At 48.8% G+C, this 22955-nt stretch overlaps 2 protein-coding genes across 4 annotated transcripts in view; both read right to left on the reverse strand.

Annotated features, from left to right (window-relative positions):
- LOC140635240 (protein S100-A15A-like) overlaps nt 1–21542 on the reverse strand; it is a 34676-nt gene extending 13134 nt beyond the window's left edge. The window contains exons 1-2 of one of the 2 annotated variants that reach the window (XM_072829516.1): nt 8227–8331; nt 7799–7902 (exon numbers count right to left, since the gene is read on the reverse strand). The gene's annotated coding sequence lies outside the window, so the exon portion shown is untranslated. Of the gene's footprint in view, nt 1–7798; nt 7903–8226; nt 8332–20832 lie in introns of those variants that run through there. The other variant, XM_072829517.1, reaches the window with a different exon arrangement.
- Nucleotides 21543–21683: 141 nt separating this feature from the next.
- Nucleotides 21684–22919, reverse strand: S100A6 (S100 calcium binding protein A6). Of its 2 annotated transcripts, none has more exons than XM_072829519.1 (3): nt 22693–22919; nt 22251–22409; nt 21684–21921 (listed from the first exon to the last, which is right to left on the reverse strand). In XM_072829519.1, exons 2-3 carry the CDS (start codon nt 22386–22388, stop codon nt 21787–21789), a joined length of 273 nt encoding a protein of 90 aa, XP_072685620.1. In that variant the 5' UTR covers nt 22389–22409; nt 22693–22919; the 3' UTR covers nt 21684–21786. The 2 variants fall into 2 exon arrangements, with proteins under 2 accessions (XP_072685620.1, XP_072685622.1); XM_072829521.1 differs by having other exon boundaries at nt 22574–22740.
- Nucleotides 22920–22955: the final 36 nt, after the last annotated feature.

The raw sequence follows: 22955 nt of genomic DNA on the forward strand, positions 1-22955 counted from the left end.
GCCACTTTGACACCAAAGATAATGAACCAGGTTATAATGGTTAAATGAAGCTCCATTTGGGATTTTTACCAGTTCTCATCAGTGTTTATCTACTTTCTATTTTACAGACCTATTTTTATCTTTATAGTTAGAACCAACTAATATCATACTCAATGGCCTCCCTGGTCGTATCTGGAACTACCCAGTGATGGTCTATGCCTGAGAGGGGTTATTAGATGCTTTAGAATCATTAGGGAGAATCTTTGAGATGAAAGACAAAGTGTGACATTATTGCATTTTCTGGGTAACTTCGTTTCTTTGCCATGTAGAAAATTAGAATGGTATCAGGGTATGAAGAGTGACGGGGCTGCTTCTGTAGAATCAGGAGGCTTCTGGAAACAGAGAATATTACTAAATATATAGAAATAACTAAATGAGCACTTCCTCTGGCCTGAGCACAGACTCCACACCTACCCATTCGTCTCACCTGCATAAGGATTGGTGATAAAGGGCAGCCCCAGTGGCGCAGAGGTTTAGCGCCGCTGGAGATCTGGGATCGAGTCCCACGTCAGGCTCCCTGCATGGAGCCTGCTTCTCCCTCTGCCTGTGTCTCTGCCTCTCTCTCTCACTCTGTATCTCTCATGAGTAAATAAAATTTAAAAAAAAAAAAAAAAAGGATTGCTGATAAAGAACCCAAGGAATCAGTCAAGGAACATGCTCAAAGCAACATAGTTACTAAATGCAAAGGCACAATTCAAACCTAGACTGGCTCCATGGCACCTATTTTTCTTTTCTCTTTTTTTAACAGCTTTATTGAGATATCACTGACATATAAAAATTATATATATTTAAGATGTACAACTCGAAGTTTTGATACATGTGTACATTGTGAAATGATTACCATAATCGAGCTAACAAACATATTCATAACTCTCCACTATTACCATTGTGTGTATGTGTGTTGGGAAGATTTAAGATTTATCCTTTCAGATGACAAGTATGCAATACAGTTTTGCTAACTATCATCACCATATTGTACATTAACCATGTTATCGTGCCTCTGAATAACAGACGATCCTGCTGAGAGAAGAATCCTGTAGTTTGAGAAAATGGCTGATCCAAGCACACATGCAGGTGGGAGAGACAGAAGGAAAACAGCCATGTAAAATAATGTAAACGAAGAGCAGAGAGACAGAGAGAGAAAGGAGGTGAGGTTACATCTGTGAGGGATGCAGAGGCCAGACCAAGGAAGACTTTGCAAATTTGGAGTTTATTCCATCCCTAAATGGGATGGAAAGCTATTAAAAGATACACCATGTTCATGGACCAAAAGATTCTGCTATTGCAAAGCTGTCAATTCTCCCAAAAGTTACCCGAAGATTCAGTACAATCCCTATCAAAATCCATCCAGGATTTTTGCAGAAATTGACCTGCTAATTCTAAAAAGTATATGGAATGCTAAAGGCTAAGAATAGCACAGGCGATTATGAAGAAAAATCGGATGAGTCACAGTACTAGATGTTAGGGTTTATTACAACAGCTACCCCAGGGACTGAGGAGAAGCCACAGAGGCAAGAGTGACACTCCGGAGCCAGAACCTGCCAATCTTTACACAACTTGGCATCCCGCCACCCACTAAACGAAGTGCTCAAGTCTCTGGTCTGCAGTGGATGGCCCAAGTTCTGGCCAGAACAGAACCAGAACCCTGGGAGACCTCACCTCCCCACTCAGGGGCTGATATCAAGGCTGAGGCGGCAACCAAGGCTCCATTACAAAATGGATGTAATGTCAGGGACCTTCTCTGCCCAGACCTCCATATGAAGAAGTCACTGGACTGCACTGCTTTTAACGAAAGCAAACAGGCAGCAGCACCCTCCCCTTGTTTCAATCCCTGGATACAACATTTTAAGATGGAAGAGAGAGAGAGAATCGTTGGTTGGAGAACAAAGGCTCTGGCAGCAGATGGAGTTTGCTTCTGGACTCTCTCAGTAAATGAGGTGAAAGCAAAGGGGCTTTGGCACAGGATGTTATTATAATCAGCCTGAGCAAAAGTACTTGGACAGGACAGCTGGCCTTCAGTTTGGGGACTTAAATCAAAACACAGAATAAAAAAGGCAACTTACAGAATGGGAGAAGATATTTGCAAATAACATATCCAATAAAGGGTTAGTATCCAAAATATATAAAGAACTATAACTCAACACCAAAAAAAATAATAATAAATTTAAAAACTGGCAGAAGACATGTACAGACATTTCTCCAAAGATGGTATCCAGATGGCCAACAGACATGCAAACACACTCAGCATCACTCATCATCGGGGAAATGCAAATCAAAACCACAATGAGATATCATCTCACACCTTTCAGAACAGCTAAATTCAAAAACAGAAGAAACAGCTAGTGTTGGCAAGGATGTGGAGGAAAAAGGAACCCTCTTGCACTGTTGGTGGGAATGCAAACTAGCGCAGCCACGGAGGAAAACAGCACAGAGGGTCCTCAAAAAGTTAAAAATAGAACTACCCTAGGATCTAATAGTCACACCATTGGGTATTTACCCAAAGAATACAAAGACACTAATTCAGAGGGATGCATACACCCTGGTGTTTATGGCAGCATTATCTACAATAGCCAAGTTACGGAAGCAGCCCAAGAGTCCGTCAACTGATGAACAGGTAAAGAAGGTGTGGTATATATACAATGAAATATTACTCGGCCATCAGAAAGAATGAATACCTACCATTTACATTGACGTGGATGGATTTAAAGAGTATCATGCTAAATGAAATAAGTCCGTCTGAGAAAGACAAATATCATATTTGTAGGGTAAAAGAGAGAGAGAGACGACCAAGAAATCGACTCTTAACTACAGAGAACACAGTGAGAAGGGTGGGAGGAGAGGGAAACAGGTGACGGGGACTATGGCATGATGCAGCATGATGATGGGTTATGATGGGTGATGTGTGGAAGTGCTGAATCACTACGTTATACACCTGAGACTAATAGAACACTGTAGGTTAACTGTACTGGAATTTAAATTAAATTAAAATTTCAAAAAACAGGGAACACCTAGGTGGCTCATAGGTTGAGGGCAGCCCGGGTGGCTCAGTGGTTTAGTGCCTGCCTTCGGCCCAGGGCGTGATCCTGGAGACCCAGGATCGAGTCACACGTCAGGCTCCCTGTGTGGAGCTTGCTTCTCCCTCCGCCTGTGTCTCTGCCTCCCTCTCTGTGTCTCTCATGAATAAATCAATAAAACCTTTAAAAAGAATTTTTTTTCAAAAGACAGAATAAAACACACACACACACACACACACAAAAGGCCCAGAACCAATTAGCTTTTACTCTCTCCCATGTCACCCCATTCCCAACTGCCAGGGTGAATGATTCAGAGGTCTGTGTTCTTTGGAGCTAGGAGAAAATAGATCATTGGTTTCTGCTCCGAATGTTTGGCACAAGCTCCTGAAACCCTTGGGATTTCCTGGGTGATGAAAGCACTGAGAACATCTTGGGTTCTAATAATTGGTCATTTACTCCAGTTCCTAACACAGGGCTCCTGAAACCCTTGTAATCTCCTATGTGATAAGAACACTAGGAGCATCTTTTGTTCTAATGAGGTGAATCTGGGTGGGCACTTGGATGGCTCCCAGGTTGGGGCTGGTCACTGGTAAGAGCAAGCCCTGATTAGGAATTGAAACTTTCACTCCCCCCTCCCCACCCTCCAGAGGCGGGAGAGGGGCTAGAAATGGAGTTAATGATCCATCATGCCTATGTGAAGAAGGTTTCATAAAATCCAAAAATGTGGGGTGCAGGAGCTTCCAGGTTGGTGAACAGTTGGAGGTATTGGAGAGGGGCGCACCCAGACAGAGCATGGAAACTCCATGACCTTTCCCACATACCTCTCCCTATACCTCTCTTCCACCTTGATGTTCGCCTGTATCTTTATCATTCCCTTTAATAAACTGCTAAGTGTTTCCCTGAATTTTGTGACCTGCTCTAGCAAATTAATCAAATCCAAAGGTGTAGGAGTTCAGAAGAAACTCCAATTTGTAGCCGAGTTGAACAGAAATTGTGAGTGACCCAGGGGCCTACTACTTGTGATTGGCATCTCAAATGGAGGTATGGGCATAGTCCGGTGGGACTGAGCCCTTAACCTGTGGGATCTGACACTGTCTCCAGGTGGATGGTGCGGTGTCAGAACTGAATTAAATTGTAAGACACCCAACCAGTATCACAGAGAATTGCTTGGTGTAGGGTAAAACCCCACACACTGTTGACCAGAAGTGTCAGAAGTGCAATATTCTGGGACACCTGGGTGGCTCAGCGGTTGAGCATCTGCCTTCAGTTCAGGGCGTGGTCCTGGAGCCCTGGGATGGAGTCCTACATCAGGCTCCCTGATGGAGCCTGCTTCTCCCTCTGCCTGTGTCTCTGCCTCTCTCTGGGTCTCTCATGAATAAATAAATAAAATCTTTAAAAAAAAAAAAAAAAAGAAGAAGTGCAGTGTTCTGTGTGAGTGTGGTAGTCATGAGAGAGTAAAGAAGATGAGCAGGAAAGAAGACCACGGTAAAAAAAGAACTGGGATTTCTGGCTCAGGAGGAAGGATTGTGGGTTTTACCAATTTAGCACACCTGAGAAGAAATGCCAGGAAAATAAAAAAAACTCTCTAGAGTTTTAGGGATGCATTTCACTTGGTATTATGATCTCTACTGTGTTACTTCCACTCTTAGGGGTACATGAGGAGAAACTACCAGAAGCAGCAGTTGAATCCAAAGAGGTGAGTCTAATGGGGGGAGATTTTTATTGCAGACAAAAGACACATATTTGACCAACAGACCTTTCCCTGACCCACAAACCAGCATGGATTACTGTCTAATAATGATTGTTAACATCTCTACCCCTCCTTCCACTTTCCAAAGCATGCTCACATACGTCGCCTCCCTTAAGGAGGCTCACCTATTTTACATCAAAGGTAACAGGCTCAAGGGGTAAGTGATGTGGGACACCTGAATGGCTCAGTGGTTGAGCACCTGCCTTCAGCTCAGGGCGTGATCCCCAGGGATCCAAGGATCCGGGCATGGAGTCCCACATCAGGCTCCCTGCATGGAGCCTGCTTCTCCCTCTGCCTGTGTCTCTGCCTCTCTCTGTGTGTCTCTCATGAATAAATAAATAAAATCTTTAAAAAAATAAAAGGGGGATAGGCGATGTGAGCCTATTTGGAATAATATACAAACCCCTGGGTCTACAGTTCTGCTTTCCCTAGTTTGTTACTGTCAACCATTCACATCACTTTCATTACAGCATATTGTCATGCTTGTTCTATCTATCGCTGTCGGTAATTCTTTTAACATCTTACTAATTTATACATTAGTAAAAATTAGTGCCTAATTTAAAAATTAAGCTTTACCATAGGTAGGTGTTGGGAAATGTTGTGCCTACAGGGTGCTACAGTGAGTCTGGGTTTCAGGCATCCACCGTGGGTCTTGGGCCATGTCCCCCATGAATAAGTGGGGAAACACTTAGCAGTAAATGTCATTGCCGTGCAGGAGACCCTACTGCTGTGCTGGTGAGCTGTGGGGACAGAGAAAGCCTTCAGAAATCCCATGGTTAGGTCTCAGTCTTTTAGTGGGGCCTGGCCCAGGGCTGGGACCTTCACAAGCTTTGCAGCTCCTCCTCATACAAGGCACAGGAAAGCCTCGGGGCTGAATTGGGCATCTCTCATCTCCTGGGCTGTCTAGGCCCTGATAAAACCCCAGTCAGATAGGCTCTGGTAAAATATTTACCTTCAAACGGGAAAGGAGAGCACAGAGCTCTAGCTTATTCCAAATGGTTATGATTTTCCTCCTTGCTAGAAGCCCAAGGAGGTTCTTCTGTGATCTTCACCTTGAGAAGCCAACGCGACTCCCAGAGGTAAAACTCAGGGAGGTGCGAAGGCTCCCGGAAGGCCGGGCCCCAGGAGCTTTAGTCACTCGCCTTCTTCACACTGACCCTCCAAGTGCTCCCACCAGGCTCCAGCAGTGGCCTCTGCTCCCATCAGCTGGGATTTCCTGTCTTTCTCTCTCATCTTCAGGACAATGGTTTGCCCTGTGACCTCGATTCTCTGAGGAACCCAAGGAGAGTTGTTGGCTTTCAGTTTTTTCAGCTCTTTTCTTGTTGCAAGAATGGGAACGACAAGGTCCACACTGTTTGCACACTGGACTGGGAACCAGAAGTTCTGTGCTGATGATTTACATACACCTTTCCAACCTCTAAGCTGAGTATTGCTGTCCCCATTACACAGATAGGAAATTGAGGATTTGAGCAGCTCAGTAACACAGGCAGGATGTGCATCTACTATATGCAAATCCAGGACTCGAACCCAAGTCAGCCCAGCTCCCAGGCACCTATGTTCCACGCTCTATGGGACACTTGTGTCAGCCTCTGGGGCAGGTAAGGGCCTGTGCAACACCAACGATGATCTGGAATGCAGATAGCCGTGAACCCCAGGGCCTGTGCAACACCATCAATGATCTGGAATGCAGATAGCCATGAACACGAACATCTGCACAGCAAAGTCACCAGGACTGTAATGGGGGCATGGGGACCTCCGTCCAGGGAGCCATGTAGGCTCCAGGTCCCAGCAGCACTGAGGGGTTTCCAGAGCCCTGGTTTTACCCTCCTGCCGCTCTGACAGGGACAGCTGTGTAGAGAACACTGACACTTTGAACAAGGGACTTTTTCCAACAATGAGGCTCCCTGGGCCAGTCAAGGCACTTTCAGTGACATCATCTTACTAGACTCTCAAAGAAACCCTGGGGGAAAGACAGATTATTGCACAGAGGCAGTGGAATGACAGACATAGAACTAGAACCCAGGACCCCTGACTCTGCCACTTCCCCATAAAACGCCAAGGGAAGCCTAGGCCATACAGAGAGAGAGAACCACTATCTAGACCCAATGAGATGGTGACCCCAGAATTCAGACACTAGGGACAAGGCCAATGACTCCAGGGTTATGAGACTTGACTTAAAGAAGCCAGGAAAGGGTGAAAAGCTCTAGAGCTGAGCTTCTCCACAGAGCCTCCCCCACCAAAGAGCAGATAGGATTTCAGACGGCAGGGGCCTAGGAGGGGGATCCCTTGGACTCATGAAGAACGGTCCAGCTGACACTCTTTGGGTTTCCTAATTCCATCTGCCACATTCCCCAGATGGGCTTTCCCATATGGATGCAGGATCCTCAGGCAGCCACCTCCATACAGGCACCTGTGTCCCTTAGAGCATTATCTGCTCCTCACAGTTTGTTCTGAAGGAAATGATATCTTTAGCCTTCCATGTGTTTACTGGGATGACCCAAAGTCATCTGGGTTTCTCCTGCAGCCACTTTTCCGAGAAACAACAAATCTGACACGTGCTTCCTTGAAAGGATCTCTTCATGCTCCTCCCCACCTCCCCAAGGCAGGGCCTGGTTCCTGGTCGCTCCTCTTTCTCACCGATGCCCCAGCCTCTCCATAGGCTCCCATCTCTTCAGTTGCTGCTTCCTCATGGTCACTCCTTGGTTCAGAGGTGTCTGAAGCCTTCTGGGACCAGCAGCAGAGGCCTCAAACCTTTTCTCTACATGCCAATAGATAAAGTAGGCTCCCTTGAGGGAAGCAGAATGAACCCCACTCACTTTGTCACTTCAGGACAGTCTCGGGCCACTGCCAAGAGAGCCTGACAGCTTCCACAGGTGCTTAGGGAATGCCTGGACCCAGGATAAAGTCCAGAGAACTTGCCTTTCTGTCACCACCCTCAACACCCCCCTACAGACTGCCCCCTGGGCCTGAGGACTCCACAGGTCATCCCACTCACAGCGAGACTCTGCTGCTCCCTGGTCAGCACTCCGCTAGCTCCACACCACAGCGGTCCTGCCCTCGGACACTCGGCTTTCCTTCTCCGGGGCATGGGGCCCTCCACTGAGAATAGAGTAAATTACACTTTAGATTGCATTGTCCTTCACTGCCACAAATTTTGCTACTTGTTTCTGAAAATATTTTGAGTTTGACCTCTGGTCTTGACTTCAAGGTCCCTGAGAGCAGGGCTCAGATTCCCTCATCAAATATCCAGAACAACCTGGAAGCAGAGTACCATCTCCATACCGGAGAGACCAGGCCTCGAAGGAGGAGGCCCACTGCACCCTGCAGGGTTTCCTGAACTCTCCATGCCCTTGCCCACACCATGCCCTCTACCTCCCGTTCACTTAGAAAACTCTGGTTCATACCTCAGACATCCACACTCACCTCTGCCATGGAATATTCCACTATTTCAAGTAGAGTCTTTGCCAGGACCCCAGGTTCCAACGGCACCTCCTCTTCTCTGTCTGTCCTTCCACACAGCGACCTGCCTGCGGCCCCCAGACAGGTCAGAAATAGGGGTGCCCGTCCTAGGCCCTCTTCTCCACATACTGTATTTCTCTATTTTAACTGTCTCCACTGCTCACTCTCTTGTTCAAAGCCTGTAATTGGGGTACCTGGGAGGCTCAGTAGGTTAAGTAGCCCACTCTTGATTTCAAGATCTCAAGATCCTGGGGTGAGCTCCATGCTCAGCAAGAAGTCTGCTTCTCCCTCTGCCCCTCCCTGCATTCGAGGGCTCTTTCTCTGAAATAAATACATCTTTAAAAAAAAAAAAAAAAACAAACCTTAATTGAAATTAAGGCTCTGAAAGCCCAAAACTTCTTATCCCAAAAATCTTTTCTTTTTTTTTTTAAGACCTTATGTATTTATTCATGAGAGACACGGAGAGAGAGGCAGATACAGACAGAGGGAGAAGCAGGCTCCCTTTGGGGGACCTGATACAGGACTCAATCCCAGGACCCAAGGATTATGTCCTGAGCTGGAGGCAGATACTCAACCTGAGCCACCCAGGCATCCCTCAAAAATACTTTCTTCAAACAATCGTGTGAAGAAAGCAGATACTTACAGCCAACAACAGAACTGCTCTGATAAAGGAGAGAGACAGAGCCAGAAGTTGAAGGAGGAGGCTCAATCCCAGGACCCTGAGATCATGACCTGCGCCCAAGGCAGGTGCTTCACCAGCTGAGCCACCCAGGTCCCCCAGAAGCTGCATTTAAAGGAGTGTCCTAAAAATAAAAATAAAAATAAAAATAAAAATAAAGGAGTGTCCCAAGGTTGTTTGGTTTACTCTCTCTTGCTTTGCTTTGAGTTGGGCTGGAATTTTTCTTACTGTGTCCTAGAGAAAATCTGAGAACCGCTGATTGTAGTCTAAGTTCCCTGGGGGCAGGGACTGGGTTTCCGGAGGCATCATCAATACAGATATGTGGGCAGCTCAGGTGGCTCAGCAGTTTAGCGCCGCCTTCAGCCCAGGGCCTGATCCTGGGGACCCGGGATCGAGTCCCGCATTGGGCTCCCTGCGTAGAGCCTGCTTCTCCCTGTGCCTCTGCCTCTCTCTCTCTCTCTCTCTCTCTCTCTCTCTTTCTCTGTGTCTCTCATGAATAAATAAATACTTTTAGATTTTAAAAAAAACTTTAAAAATTCATTTAAAAAAATACAGATATGTCCATGACTCTGTCACCTCAGGGACATGCAAAAGAACCAGAGACAAAGGCCATGGGGCTACTTCAAGGGGGCTACTCTCCACTAGGAACAGGACTCCAGGTTCACCTGCATGCACCCCACCCCCCACCACACGAGCCCCTCTGGACCCCTGACCATACCACGTCCTGCGGGGACCCCTCCCAACCTCCGTCCACTCTCTCAGCCTTGCCTGTGATTCTCTTCCCCCCATTCTCTGACTGCTTTACAAACCCTCCTGCTTCACCCAACAGAGTTCCCCTTCTGTCCAGACTCCCCAGGACCCACATCCGTATTTCTCAATTCCCACATTGTACTGAATGCAAGGGTCTCTATCTTATTCTCACTGGTTCCACCGCAGGCAGCTCCCTCCTTAAACCCTCACAACCAGACACAGTACCTGGCACAGATGAGGAGTAATGAATCACAGAGAGAAAGACCCACGTGAAAGAACTGACCCATGAGTTGGAGGTACTAGGGCCTCCGCGTCAAGATCCATTATCAGATCTCCATGTGGCCCTGGAGAGCCACTCATAGTCTCAGGTCCAGGAACAGACAGAAATGATGGAGATGAACACATTGTATTCAATACAAGTATGAGGTGATAACAGAATTGCAGGTTGATTTGTTGCTGAGGGAGTAGACTATAGAAGCCCACCAAGGAGGCAACAGATGTACTGAAAACAGCTCTGGGCAACCGTTCTATTTACTATCTTGAATTCTTTGTTTTTTTTTTTTGTTGTTGTTGTTGTTTTTAATTTTTATTTATTTATGATAGTCACAGAGAGAGAGGCAGAGACATAGGCAGAGGGAGAAGCAGGCTCCATGCACCGGAAGCCCAACGTGGGATTCGATCCCGGGTCTCCAGGATCACGCCCTGGGCCAAAGGCAGGCGCTAAACCGCTGCGCCACCCAGGGATCCCCTATCTTGAATTCTTTGAATGGAAGAACTTTCCCTCCACAAGTGGGCTATTTGGTTATTCTGAAACACAGCAGCTCATAGCAGAGAAGCAGAAGAAATGCTTAATTCCTTCTCTTTAATCACAATTTCCAGAGAAGTGAGTTGAGGACGCTGACGACCACCAATGACATCCTGGCATTCATTAAGGCTGTGTCCCCACCCCCACCCCCCATCATCTGTCTATCCCTTCCTCCTTCCTTTTTTCTCATCCTTAGGAATACATGGATTTTCACATATTCATTTGTCTTTATAAATAGCTGACTCTTTTACCTTATTATATAACCTCATGAGCCCTTGACAGAATTCTTGATTTATGGTTCACCAACATGTCCAAGCTTACCTCATCTATCTTCTGGCCCAGTTTTATACTTTTTAATATTATTTTAGTTGATATACCTTCCATTTCTCTCTGAATTGGAGATAAGGAAAACTTGTGTTAGCAATGACAATGGATTAAATTGTCCTGGAGAGGCCTTCATTCATGAATTAATTACCAATGGGTCTCTGAAGAACTGAAGATCAGCACTAAAACTTGCAGGAATAAATATGAGCAATACTAAAGAAAAATGAGCCTTGAATCAGACAACGGTTGAGGGGAGGGTGTTCACCCTCAGCCTCACCTAGTTCACTCACTGCCCTGGGAGAGTGGCCACAGGACTGCCAGGTCATAAGCCCACTCTTATATCTGCCTCAGTTCCACCCCCAAACTTCCTCAGATTTGGGTTCTGTCCCAGTCATTGTCCCTGGGACTATCTGGCATCTTCTTCCATCCTGGGACCTTACTCCAGCCTTACCAGGAAACTCCTGATCTTCCCCAGAAACACATGAAATCCTGCTTGCCTCCATCAACCCCACTGCTTCCATGATTTCTGTGCCCTATCTCTCTAACTTTTGCTTTTCAAAATAAAACTAGTTTTATATCACTGGTTTAAAAAGTAATGCCTATTCATTGAAAATGAGATCATAAAACATGGTGGCCTAACATAGTTTCAGCATCCAGAGGTATCTCCTTGCAGAGTTATTTTCTATATATTTTCATATGAGAAGCAATTTAACAAAAAAAATCAAGTCACTATACATACAAGCTGCAAGCATATTCTTGATACTATTTCATTTATTTAAAAAATATTTGTGGTACCTGGGTGGCTCAGTCAGTGAAGCATCTGCCTTCGGCTTGGGTCATGGTCTCAGGGTCCTGGGATTGAGTCCCACATAGGTCTGTCTCCCTGCTCAGCAGGGAATCTGCTTCTCCATCTTTTCCTCTGGCTTCCCCTGCTTGTGCACTCTCTTTCTCTCTCTCTCTCTTTCTCTCTCTCTCTCCTCTTTCTCTCTCTCTCTCCTCTTTCTCTCTCTCTCTCTCCCAAATGAATAAACAAAATCTCTTTTTTTAAGATTTTATTTATTTATTCATGAGATACACAGAGAGAGGCAGAAACACAGGCAGAGGGAGAAGCAGGCTCCATGCAGGGAGCCCGATGTGGGACTCGATCCCCAAACTGGGATTTGCCCTGAGCCAAAGGCAGACGCTCAACCACTGAGCCACCCAGGGATCCCGAATAAATAAAATCTTAAAAAAAAAAAAAGCTGGGTTTGAAGCTTAGAAAAAAAGAGCATTCTGACACCTCACTGATGTAAAGTTTATATTTATAGCAAAAGACCCAGAGAAGGGATCCCTGGGTGGCGCAGCGGTTTAGCGCCTGCCTTTGGCCCAGGGCGCTATCCTGGAGACCCGGGATCGAATCCCACGTCAGGCTCCCGGTGCATGGAGCCTGCTTCTCCCTCTGCCTGTGTCTCTGCCTCTCTCTCTCACTGTGTGCCTATCATAAATAAATTTAAAAAAAAAAAAAAAAAAAAAAAAAGACCCAGAGAACTCCACTTCCACAGAACATTCCAGAGAATGTCAGGCTGAGGATGTCCTCCAAATAGTTTCCTCACTTCTCCCTCATGTTCTCAAACTTGTCGTACTGAAACTCCAGCACAGTTTCAGAAACTGCCTTTAGGAAACCACATCACCTGGATCTAACTCCAGCATCCAGATATAATTTCTTCCTGACGATGAGCCCTGTCTTGCTGCATCACTCACCCAGGTGGAGCCACACTGTAGCTGGGTCAGGATGGCCAGTCGGCCACTGTCCATCAAGTGCCTCCTCTGTGACCGTGCCAGGAAGGACTGGGCACAGCAGGCTGGCCAAGGCCATCGGCACCAGGAGCAGTGCTGAGGGAGCAGCCATGCCCACGGTGGGGCAGGCAAGAGTAAGGCAGTATGTCTTGGAGCACCACTGGGTTGAGGTGGCGGTGGGGAAGGGGCAGTGGTCAGACGGTGTGGCTGGACGTGAAGGCGGCAGTAACACCAAGGACCAACTGGCCTCCATGGGCCTTCGCGGGGAAATCTGAACTTCCCGAGTCCTTCCATACCAATAACCTGGTCCCCGTTGACTCACTAGCTCTGTGCAGCTATCACGAAATAAAGTGTCCACTTCCAAGACAAGGAAGGGGGTTGCAGAAATGTTTGCAAGAAAACCACAAGAGCACATGCGTCAGCTGCCCAGGCCAAAGCCCGGGTCACTGCACCGCCCAGCCAGAGAGGAGAGGTGACCCCATGGGGAGAAAAGAACTGGACTAGTTCTCAGGGATGCAGGACTCCCCTCCCTGCACACACACACACACACACACACACACACACACATACACTGGTGAAAGCCCACAGGGCAAGTTGTCCCCAAGCAGACTGAGCGAGCATCCTCAAGGACAGGTAGGTAGGAGCAACCTCGGCAGGGACCTGTCTTCTCCAACAGCCTCCTGCCCAGGGGCCAGAAACCAGCCTCACCCTCCTCTGAATCCCTCACCATGAACCCACCTCCCAGACATCCTCCTCCTGAGGATTCCAGCCAAACCAAGAAACCTGAGCCGCCCGCCTCACTCTCATCTGCTACCTACCCCCCTCCCACCGAGGACAAGTGACACCAGCACCAAAAGCTCTGCCAGAGTTGGGACATCCCTGTGGGCAGCCCTGGTCTACCTCACCACCGTATGGTGGGCTCCGCAATTATCCTGATTTTAGAGAGGAGACAACTGTGAAAGAGAGGAAGTGGTGTTCCCAAAAACACATGCCAGGCAAGGCGAGAGCTAGGGCTCACGTCTCCACCTGCACAGCCACAGTTCTGCTGGTGACAGGCCTGTCACTCTGGACACTAAGTTCAGCTGTGCATGTGTTCATTCCACAAACCTAAACTAACAGGGTGCTGTCTCCCTCACTGTGACCTCAAAGCTGAGAACAAGGCTGTTATATGTCTACACAACCACCTTCAAGGCAGGAGGTGACTTGATCCATCCCTCACCTCAAGGGTAGGGAAGGCTGAGGTGCTCAGAGAGACGAGTAAACTGGGATGCTGGCAGGGTGTGTCCTCGTTCCCCACCGCACACCCCATGGAGGGTGAGGGCAGGGTGCTTCCCCTCTCCCTAACCCAGGCGAGAGCCACTCAGAGAGCTCGGGCTGTGTCCTACGGAACTGGCACCCACCAGCAGTGATTCCTGACTCACAGCCAAGACCTACAGGGAAGAAGCGTCCTGCGCAGCAGCAGATGGGGAGAAGTGTCTCCAGGTGTGGCTGCAACCCCAGTAGCCGGGTGGCTGCTCAGGACCTGCAGCCACATGTGCACCCCCACAGAAGGAGGATGGCCCAGCAGACAGGGTGGCCCCAGTGAAGAGTCTGTGGAGACTTTTGTTGGAAACCAGGGGCAGCTCTGAGAAACCCACAAGAATTACTCCCACCACCCAATGAGGATGCCAAGGCCAGATTATAAATACATTGGGAAGAGAGAACTTTGTGGTCTCACTTTCTCCTCTCACCTGCCTGGAGGGCCAAAGCTCCCATGGAGCAGGAAGGAGGCACCCGTGAAGATGCTGCCCTCACCCGATCCCATGGCAGCTTCCCCAAGACCAGGGGTGGGGGAACCTCTGACTGGGGCTTTTCCCATCTGAAGACGGAAAGGCTATGAGACCAGAAGGATTTCATTCAGGGGTAGAGAAAAACGGTGGCCAAGAAGGGGTTATTGGAGAACACTTGGAGGGGACAGGCTGGTCCACTGCACCTCACAAGTCCCATGCACTCATTGAGCTGATTATAATAGTAAGTGCCTGCATTAAGGCAAGCACCATGTCGGGTAAAGGCACAGAGCACCCTGTGTGCCCACCAGAGCTGGGCCTGCCCACCAACCCCTCAGCAGCAAGAATGAACCCTCACTGTGTTCCTGAAATGATGACTGATGGGTTTGTGGGGCTTTGTGGGACTGCAGTCCCACGTGAAAACCCCACCCCTAGGTCCTGCCTCCAACCCACCACACTCTCCAGGGTGGAAAGGAGTTCATCCCTTCAACAAAGATTCATCAAACACCTATTGTGTAGTAGGCCCTGTGCTCAACAAACATGAGGATGACATGGTCCGTGGCCCTGAATAGCTCACAGTGGGTATCAGGAGAGGGGCTGGAGCTGGAAGTGGTCAGGCTTGCAGAAGGATTGTCACACTTCATGTGATAAGGACGGGCATAGAGGACTGTGGGAGCTCTTACCTGTGCCTGGGATCCGATATATCATAAAGGATAACCTGAGGGGGCTGCCAGGAAACACAGGGGATTGCATGAACTTGGCAAGATCAGACCAGACAAGTGTCTGGTATGTGAGCAGCCCTCCTTTCTACTTGCAGAGAGCAGCAAGTCTATCACAGGGCTCCATTCTTTCTCCCTCTCTCTCTTTTTATAAGATTTTATTTATTTATTCATGAGAGACACAGAAAGAGAGGCAGAGATATAGGCAGAGAAAGAAGCAGTTTCCCTGCGGGGAGCCCGATGCAGGACTCGATCCCGGAACTCCAGGATCATGCCCTGAGCCAAAGGCAGACACTCAACCACTGAGCCACCCAGGCGTCCCACAGGGGCTCCAAGGGCTCCACTCTGATGACCTCTCCCAAACCTGATCACATCCCACAGGCTCCACCTCTCTAGGTACCATCACATTGGAGATTAGGACTTCAGTATAGGAATGGGGGAGGAGGGAACTGCATTCAATCCATAGTAGAAGCTGGTATGATTTTAAACAAAGACAAATTTGACAGCAATGTAGGAGAACTAAGGCCAAGATGTCTAATTCAACTTTTTCCTTACCCTGTGGGGCTGCAGTCACTAGCATTGTGTGGCACATCCCTAAAGAGGAGCAGAATGCTCTGGTTTCTGCTCCAGCCAGCCAGTGTCCAAAGATCTGGCCATCTGCCAGGCTGTCCATGGCAATCATGCTACCTCAGGCCTCTCAGGGCACTCCCAGGGGACAGATGGCACTGAGCGGAGCAGCCAAAGGACTGGCAACGAGACCATCACCAGGTTGCTCAGAGCCTCTCTCCCGTGGAAGCACCTGGGTTCCAGGCCCCAGTGCAGCCTGATCCCCCAGGTCACTCATTCCCAACCCTGTGCTCTAACCCTTGAATGGGAGCACAGAAGGAGGAGTGCGTACAATTTTTCCCCAAACTGGGGACAAAGGATGGGGAAACACACACACACAAACATATGCACATGCACACACACGTTTGTTTTAGAGGCTTTTCCCAGTTTCTTGGAGAAGTTTTACTTACCAAAGTCAGTAATTTCCTGATCGAGCTCTGGATCACACATTTGTGTGTTCCTAAACTAAAGCTGTGGCTCTGAGCTGTGCATAAGGACACTTCTCAGAACATACAATAATAAACTGGAGCTGGACTTATGCCACAGAACTGACTTTTTCTGGTAATGACTCATACTCTTGAGACTAACTCCCAAGTAAACACTGTGTTTATGAGAATATTTATTTACGCCCACGTAATCTGTGACTGGTTGGAGAAATGGACACCCAGAAATGATCTAGATGTCTGAAATAAAGGGACGTCAACAGGAAGGAGCTGTGTGCTGTCACTGAAAAGGTAATTATACACTTAGGAAGATTTGGTAAGAAAACAGAAATATTTGTTTATCTTTGCAGGGGATGCATTAAGGAATTTGACCCATTTCTGGAGGCAGTTTGCTCAGGGCAGACTGTAAACATCTTCCCTCCCCCAAGAGACTGAGAGTGGATGCAGGCATCTTGCTTAGTTGGGAATGTGACTGTTGCTTGTTTTAGGGAATAAATGATTACAATGACTGTTTTCTGTATTTCAGAATTCTGCTATATTGTACAATTTTTAGGGATCAAACATTAGCATCTTTGTTGGTATAGCAATGCTACTTCAGTATTTTTTAAAGTCTGAAATTTTAATCCTTTATATATTGAGATGTTCCTAAGAATTATAGATGATATTAAAACTTCAAATCAGGGGATCCCTGGGTGGCTCCGCCATTTGGCGCCTGCCTTTGGCCCAGGGCACGATCCTGGAGACCCGGGATTGAGTCCCGCGTCGGGCTCCCAGCATGGAGCCTGCTTCTCCCTCTGCCTGTGTCTCTGCCTCTCTCTCTGTGTCTATCATGAATAAATAAATGAGATCTTTAAAAAAATAAATAAATAAAATAAAAATTAAAAAAAATAAAACTTCAAATCAAAGATCACTCTATTAGAAAGCATTCTTCTACACCTTCATAATCTATAAGAGGAGAAAGAAAATGCCAATCAACAAGCAAAGTCCCCACCTCAAGAATTATTCTTATCTCTGAGCAGGTGATGATGGATGGACATTTCAGCGCTGAAACTAATACTAGTTACTCTGAATTGGAATCTCTATCCATAAATGAAGTAATTAAGGGAGACAAAGCAAATAGATATTTTTCAATACAGAAACTATATAGCTTATGATTAACAACAGACTACATGCCTCGAAAAAAATTCAAAAGCATCTCATTGATCAAACAAGAAATGGGATTATGTGGGACACCTCGGCAGTTCAGCGGTTGAGCATCTGCCTTCGACTCAGGTCTTGATCCTGGGATCTGGGATCGAGTCCCACATCAGGCTTCCCGCATGAAGCCTGCTTCTCCCGCTGCCTGTGTCTCTGCCTCTCTCTGTGTCTCTCATGAATAAATAAATAAAATCTTAAAAAAAAAAAAAAAGAAAAGAAAAGAAATGGGATTATGTGAAGATGGTGTCAGCCACCCCCACCTGTTGACCTGAGTGTAGAATCAGTGTTTCCAGCAGCAGAGGACACACCACAGCCCAAAAACAGCTCCAGTGATGAAGATGGTGCTTTCTTTAAGATATCATTTCACCTTCACTTTCAAAGTTAATTTTCTTTATTTTTGTAAAGCATTTACTTTTTGTATGATTTTTATTAATTTGATCAATTTATTTTTTTAAGATTTCATTTATTTATCTGAGAGAGAGAAAGAAAGAGAGAGAGCACAAGCAGGGGGAGGGGCAGAGGGAGAAGCAGACTCCTCATTGACCAGGGAGCCCAACCTGGGGCTTGGTCCCAGGACCCCAGGATCATGACCTGAGCTGAAGGCAGATGCTTCACAGACTGAGCCACCCAGGGACTAATTTTATATACTTATTTGGATCAGAATAGTAATGGTTCAGTGGTTGAGCATCTGCCTTGCCTCAGGTCATGATCTCAGGATCCTGAGATCGAACCCCCATGTTGGCCTCCTTGCTCAGTGGGAAACCTGTTTCTCCCTCTCCCTCTGCTGCTCCCCCTGCTTGTGCTCTCTCTCTTTCTCTCTCTCTCTCTCCCTCTCTCGTCAAATAAATGGGTAAAACCTTAAGGAAAAAAAAGGGAAAGGAAGGAAAAGAAAGAAAGAAAGAAAGAAAGAAAGAAAGAAAGAAAGAAAGAAAGAACGAACACAGAGACCAGACAGTGATTCCACTTGGAGGGAAGGAGATAGGATGGGGAAGGCCATCCAAGAGGTTGAAAGGTAAAGGTAACAGTCGAGGGTTTTGTGCCATGATTCTTACATCTTAGATGTGTTCTACAAATCATTTCGTATACTCTCAATATGTAATTAAGACATGTAGAAAAAAAGATGAAGAAAGAATGGCCAAACTATGTCATGATAAGATGCACACTAGGGGCACCTGGCTGGCTCAGTTGGAACAGTACGCAACTCTTGTCCTCTGGGTCGTGCATTTGAGCCCCCTGTGGGGGATAGAGATGGCTTAAATAAAGAAAAAAAAATTTTTTTTAAAGGCACACTTGTGCACTGACGAGGGGCTGGGGAAGGCCCAGCTCTGATCCCATGCCCAAGTAGAGGCTCTTACCTCCCTTTTCACTCAAATGGGGCTGATAACCCATAGCACATGCAGGTCTTCTGAGGATTACAAAAGACAATGGATGTTAAAGTGTCTGGTAAAAACAAAAGTGCTACACCAAAGTAAGGTGGCCTTATTCTTACTAATTCCAGATTTGCTGGGCAAGGAACAGAGAGCTCCATTCTGTGACTCAGTCCTCTCCCCTTCCTGGGCCCACCCCAGCTCACAAACACAGCAGCTTCATGCAGGGCCATGAGGTAGAAGAATTAACATCAATTATACACAGCAAACGGGAAAGGACCCTGAGCTAGGTGAATGAGGTCACACTGCCACTTCCACTGTCCCACCCATGGGTGACCTAGACTCCCATCAGAACCTCTCCCCTTGGGCAGCTCCGGTGGCTCAGCAGTTTAGCGCCACCTTCAGCCCAGGGTGTGATCCTGGTGACCTGGTTTGAGTCCCACATCGGGGTCCCTGCATGGAGCCTGTTTCTCCCTCTACCTGTGTCTCTGCCTCTCTCTCTCTCTCTGTGCCTCTCATGAATAAATAAATAAAATATTAAAAAAAAAAAGGAACCTCTCCCTTCCTGTTAGCCCAGACCGCTTCACAGAGTGAGCTCCAAGCGTTCACTTCAACTTTACATCAGAGTCAAATACAATAAAAATGAATAGTTCATGCATCCACTACCCCTAAGAACATGACTGCACCCACCAGATAGCATTGGAAATGTTGCTTCCTCCCACCACCATCACCTCCAAAACAAAACCTTTAAAATCATACCCTGGGCTGCCTAGCTGGCCCAGTTAGTAGAGCATAGGACTCTCGGTCTTGGGATCGTGAGTTTGAGACCCACATTGTATGTACGGATAATTGAAAAATAAAATATTTTAAAAATTGTCATACTCCCAAAGCAAACAAAAAGATTTGCTATTTATTCAGGGTTTGTTTTCATTTTTAAATCCTCTTTCCTATTCCCTCCACTACTGTGGAGAAGCAGAAGCCAAAGAATAATCCTGTTTATTCAGCAGGCGGACTGTGCATGTTTGTAGTCTCACTTCAGCCTCTTGGTCCTCCAGCCAGCAGAGCGCCCCAGAAACACAGGGCTGAGCCTGGCCAGAGCAGCTCCTCCCTGGGGAGGGGTCTTTACCTGCTGAGACAGCTCCCCCTCTCACTTTGCACCAAGGTCTTTTCACCCCTAAAAGAGGGGAAGAGGTTCAAATTCTGACTTTGCAAACGGCCTTCCTTTCACTGACTCACTCACACAGGTGCCTCGTAGACAAAGTTGAGTTGTTTATGTAGGAATCGATGCTGGAGCCGCTGACATCCCCTGGGTGGCCAGATACTGTCTCCCTCTTCATGAGAGGAACTCCCTGAGCACCAGAGCTGTGGCAGCTTCCATCCCCCAGGCTCCTCCCCTGGGGTTCAAGGGAACCCATACCGGTATCCCCCAGCACCCTGCTGTCTGCCCACAGGATGGTGAGGGTGAACGCCCCATGCTCCAGGGGCCACCCCCACAGGCAGGGAGGGTACTTTTCCAGATGGAGTTGGAAGGACCCCGCCAAGGCTGAGATGAGGCTTTTCAGCCTGTGGGGGCTGAGTCCCTGGCTGGTGATTCTGACTCCCTGAGGGGCAGAAGGGGTTACTAGAGGACTTGTTGCCCTTTCTCCCCATCGTAGCCCGTTGCCCTTTCTCCCCTGTTCACTCATTGTAGCCCGTACAGAAGGACGACAATTCCACCAAGTTGGGCCCCCAGGAAGTGGGGGAGGAAGAGGGGAAGGAGGATGTGGTCTCCCTCCGAGGTGCCCAGAACTTACAGAGGAACTTGTCTGGCTCCAACTAGGCCTGGAGGGCAGAGAACAGTGACAAATGCCCCATTGCCCTGAGATACAGTTTACCCCCACACCCCATGCCCTGAAACCACAAATGCAAACAATGGATTCACACAATAATTCAATTAGTCATCCTCCCTGATAGGGGCTGAGAGCCAGGCTTAGTTCCCATGAAATGACTGGGGTGATTCATTCTGAGGCTACAGGGATGGGCTCACTGAATACTGATCCAGAGGCCAGAAGCCGTGGCTAGCCTGCCCCCCCCATCCCAAACACCCCCTGCAGCTGCCAGCTAGTCAGACCTCCACCCCCAATGCAAAGAACACTTACACACTGAATACGGAGACAGTAGGCCCCCCCTTCAACTGGGTGGTGGGCAGCTGCCATGGACGCAGCCATCCAGTGTCCCGGGTGGCCTCTCCAGCCAGGCTCTGGGCCTGCCAGATGCGGCCTCTCTGCCTGCGCTTCACTGCGGCACAGCCAGGGCCAAACAGGCAACTCGATCGTCTTCAGGGGTTCAGGGCCCCGGCTAGCCACGCAGGGGAACAGGCAGAAGGAAATGTAAAAAACCCTTGTTATCTGCAGTGCCTTGAGGCCAGCAGAGCAGAACCTTCCTCTAGGAAGCTCCCGGCTGTCTCAATGCCCTGCTAGAGGGAAAAACAGCCTTAGCTGGACAAAAACAATGCCCCCAGGATCCTGTGAATCTACTTTAGCTGATAAAGATCCTTCTGGAACTTCTCTTTACTTCCCCCAACCTCAATAATCAATTGCACTGTCCCGTCACTGTGCATTAACAAAACCACCTTTTTGCACCAAAGAAATCTCAAGAATTCTTTCTTGGCTCCAGACCTCGCCAACCTCACCAACATCCCAAAAGTACAGCACCCGGACTTTCTCTGCCCCAATCTAGACCCATCAGAGCCAGGTTCAGGCACCATTTCCTTCTCCACTCCCATCCCAGAAACCTCTTTCCTGGGAACCACGTGAGCCTTCGCCCAGAGTGGGACTCTTTTCGAATCCATGTAAAGGCATCTTATGACCTAGCAGTGGCCTCATCAGGGTGGCCCCAAGTGTGGGGCCTTGCAAGTCACCCCCAGAGGTGACTGTGAGCAAACTCTGATGGCTGGTGCAGCAACCAAGCAGAGCAGGACATAAATCACTAGGCTACCAGGACACAGAGGAAGACTTGACCAAAGAAAGGTATTTATTGAACAGTTACCCAGCACTGGATCTGAATTAGGCAGGCCCGATGGAAGGTGGTGTCTCCACCTTCCTGCTGTATGCTCAGCCCTTGAGGGCATCATTATAGATCAGAGCCAAGGCCCCCAGGAAGGTGACGTACTCCTGGAAGTTCACCACCTGGTCCTTGTTTCGGTCCAGGTCGTCCATCAGCTTTGCAATGTCAGCATCCTGCAGCTTCTAACGGGACAGAATGGGAAATCCAGACTCAATGTGAGGAGAGCCTGAGGTTCTCTTCCTCTCCTCCTCCAGGCAGCCCTCACTCATGCAAGTAGCTCTGCACTCTCCCTGTCACCAAAGATGCCAGTCCACCTTGGGCTGGCTCTCCACACCTGCTCCTCACTGGGGGCAGGTACCAGGCTGAGAGTATCAAGTATCGGGAAGTGACCAACGGTCTCAGTAAACGATGTGGGCTGGGTCCCCAGAACGTAGTAACTGTGAGTCAGATGCACCTGGCACCTCTCCCTCTCCTCACCCTGCTTCTAGGGCCTAGGGGAGACTTAACTCACCGGGCCAATGGTCAGCTCCTTCTGGATCAGCTCCTTCAGCTCCTTCTTGCTCAGAGTGTTCTTGTCGCCTTCCTTGCCCGAGTACTTATGGAAGATGGCCACGAGGAGGCCAATGGCCTGATCCAGGGGGCACGCCATGGCTGGGCACTGGGCTGGGAGCTGGGGGTGCAGAGGCTGCTCAGTGCCAGAGGCCCCCCTCCCCGCCCACCCACATTCCCCAACAGCTGTGTCGCCGGGGTCCCCATCAGGAGTCAGCCCAGGGCTTGAGGGGAGGGAGAGGCGCTCCTGGAGGCCCGCAGGAGGGAGGTGGCCAAGGAACCAACCGGACGGCAGCGAGAGCGGCCCGGGAGAAGCTGGGGAGCCTGAGGGGAGCCGCACACGCCCCGGCAGCCCGGGGCCCCTGGGGCCGGGGTGGGCGCCTGCTGGGCGCGCAGGGACTCACCGCTCGGCCGGGAGAGCGTCCAGGGACCGACGGGCGGTGGCCTGCGCGCCTTTTAGCGGCCGGGAGCGAGGGCAGGCGGCCGGAGCCCACTCCTCCCGCCCCCAGGCCCCCAACCCCGCCCTGCCCCCCCTCGCCGATGTCCCCCCAGCCCCGCCCCCGGCCCCTCCCGCGCCCCCACCCAAGCCCGCAGGGCGCCCGCGTCTACAGGACACACCCCGGGGCGGGCCGGGGCGGGGGGGGGGGGGGGGGTCAGCCCTCCGCGC

Source organism: Canis lupus, chromosome 6 (genome assembly GCF_048164855.1).
Source record: "Canis lupus baileyi chromosome 6, mCanLup2.hap1, whole genome shotgun sequence".
In the NCBI taxonomy this organism is placed as follows: domain Eukaryota; kingdom Metazoa; phylum Chordata; class Mammalia; order Carnivora; family Canidae; genus Canis; species Canis lupus.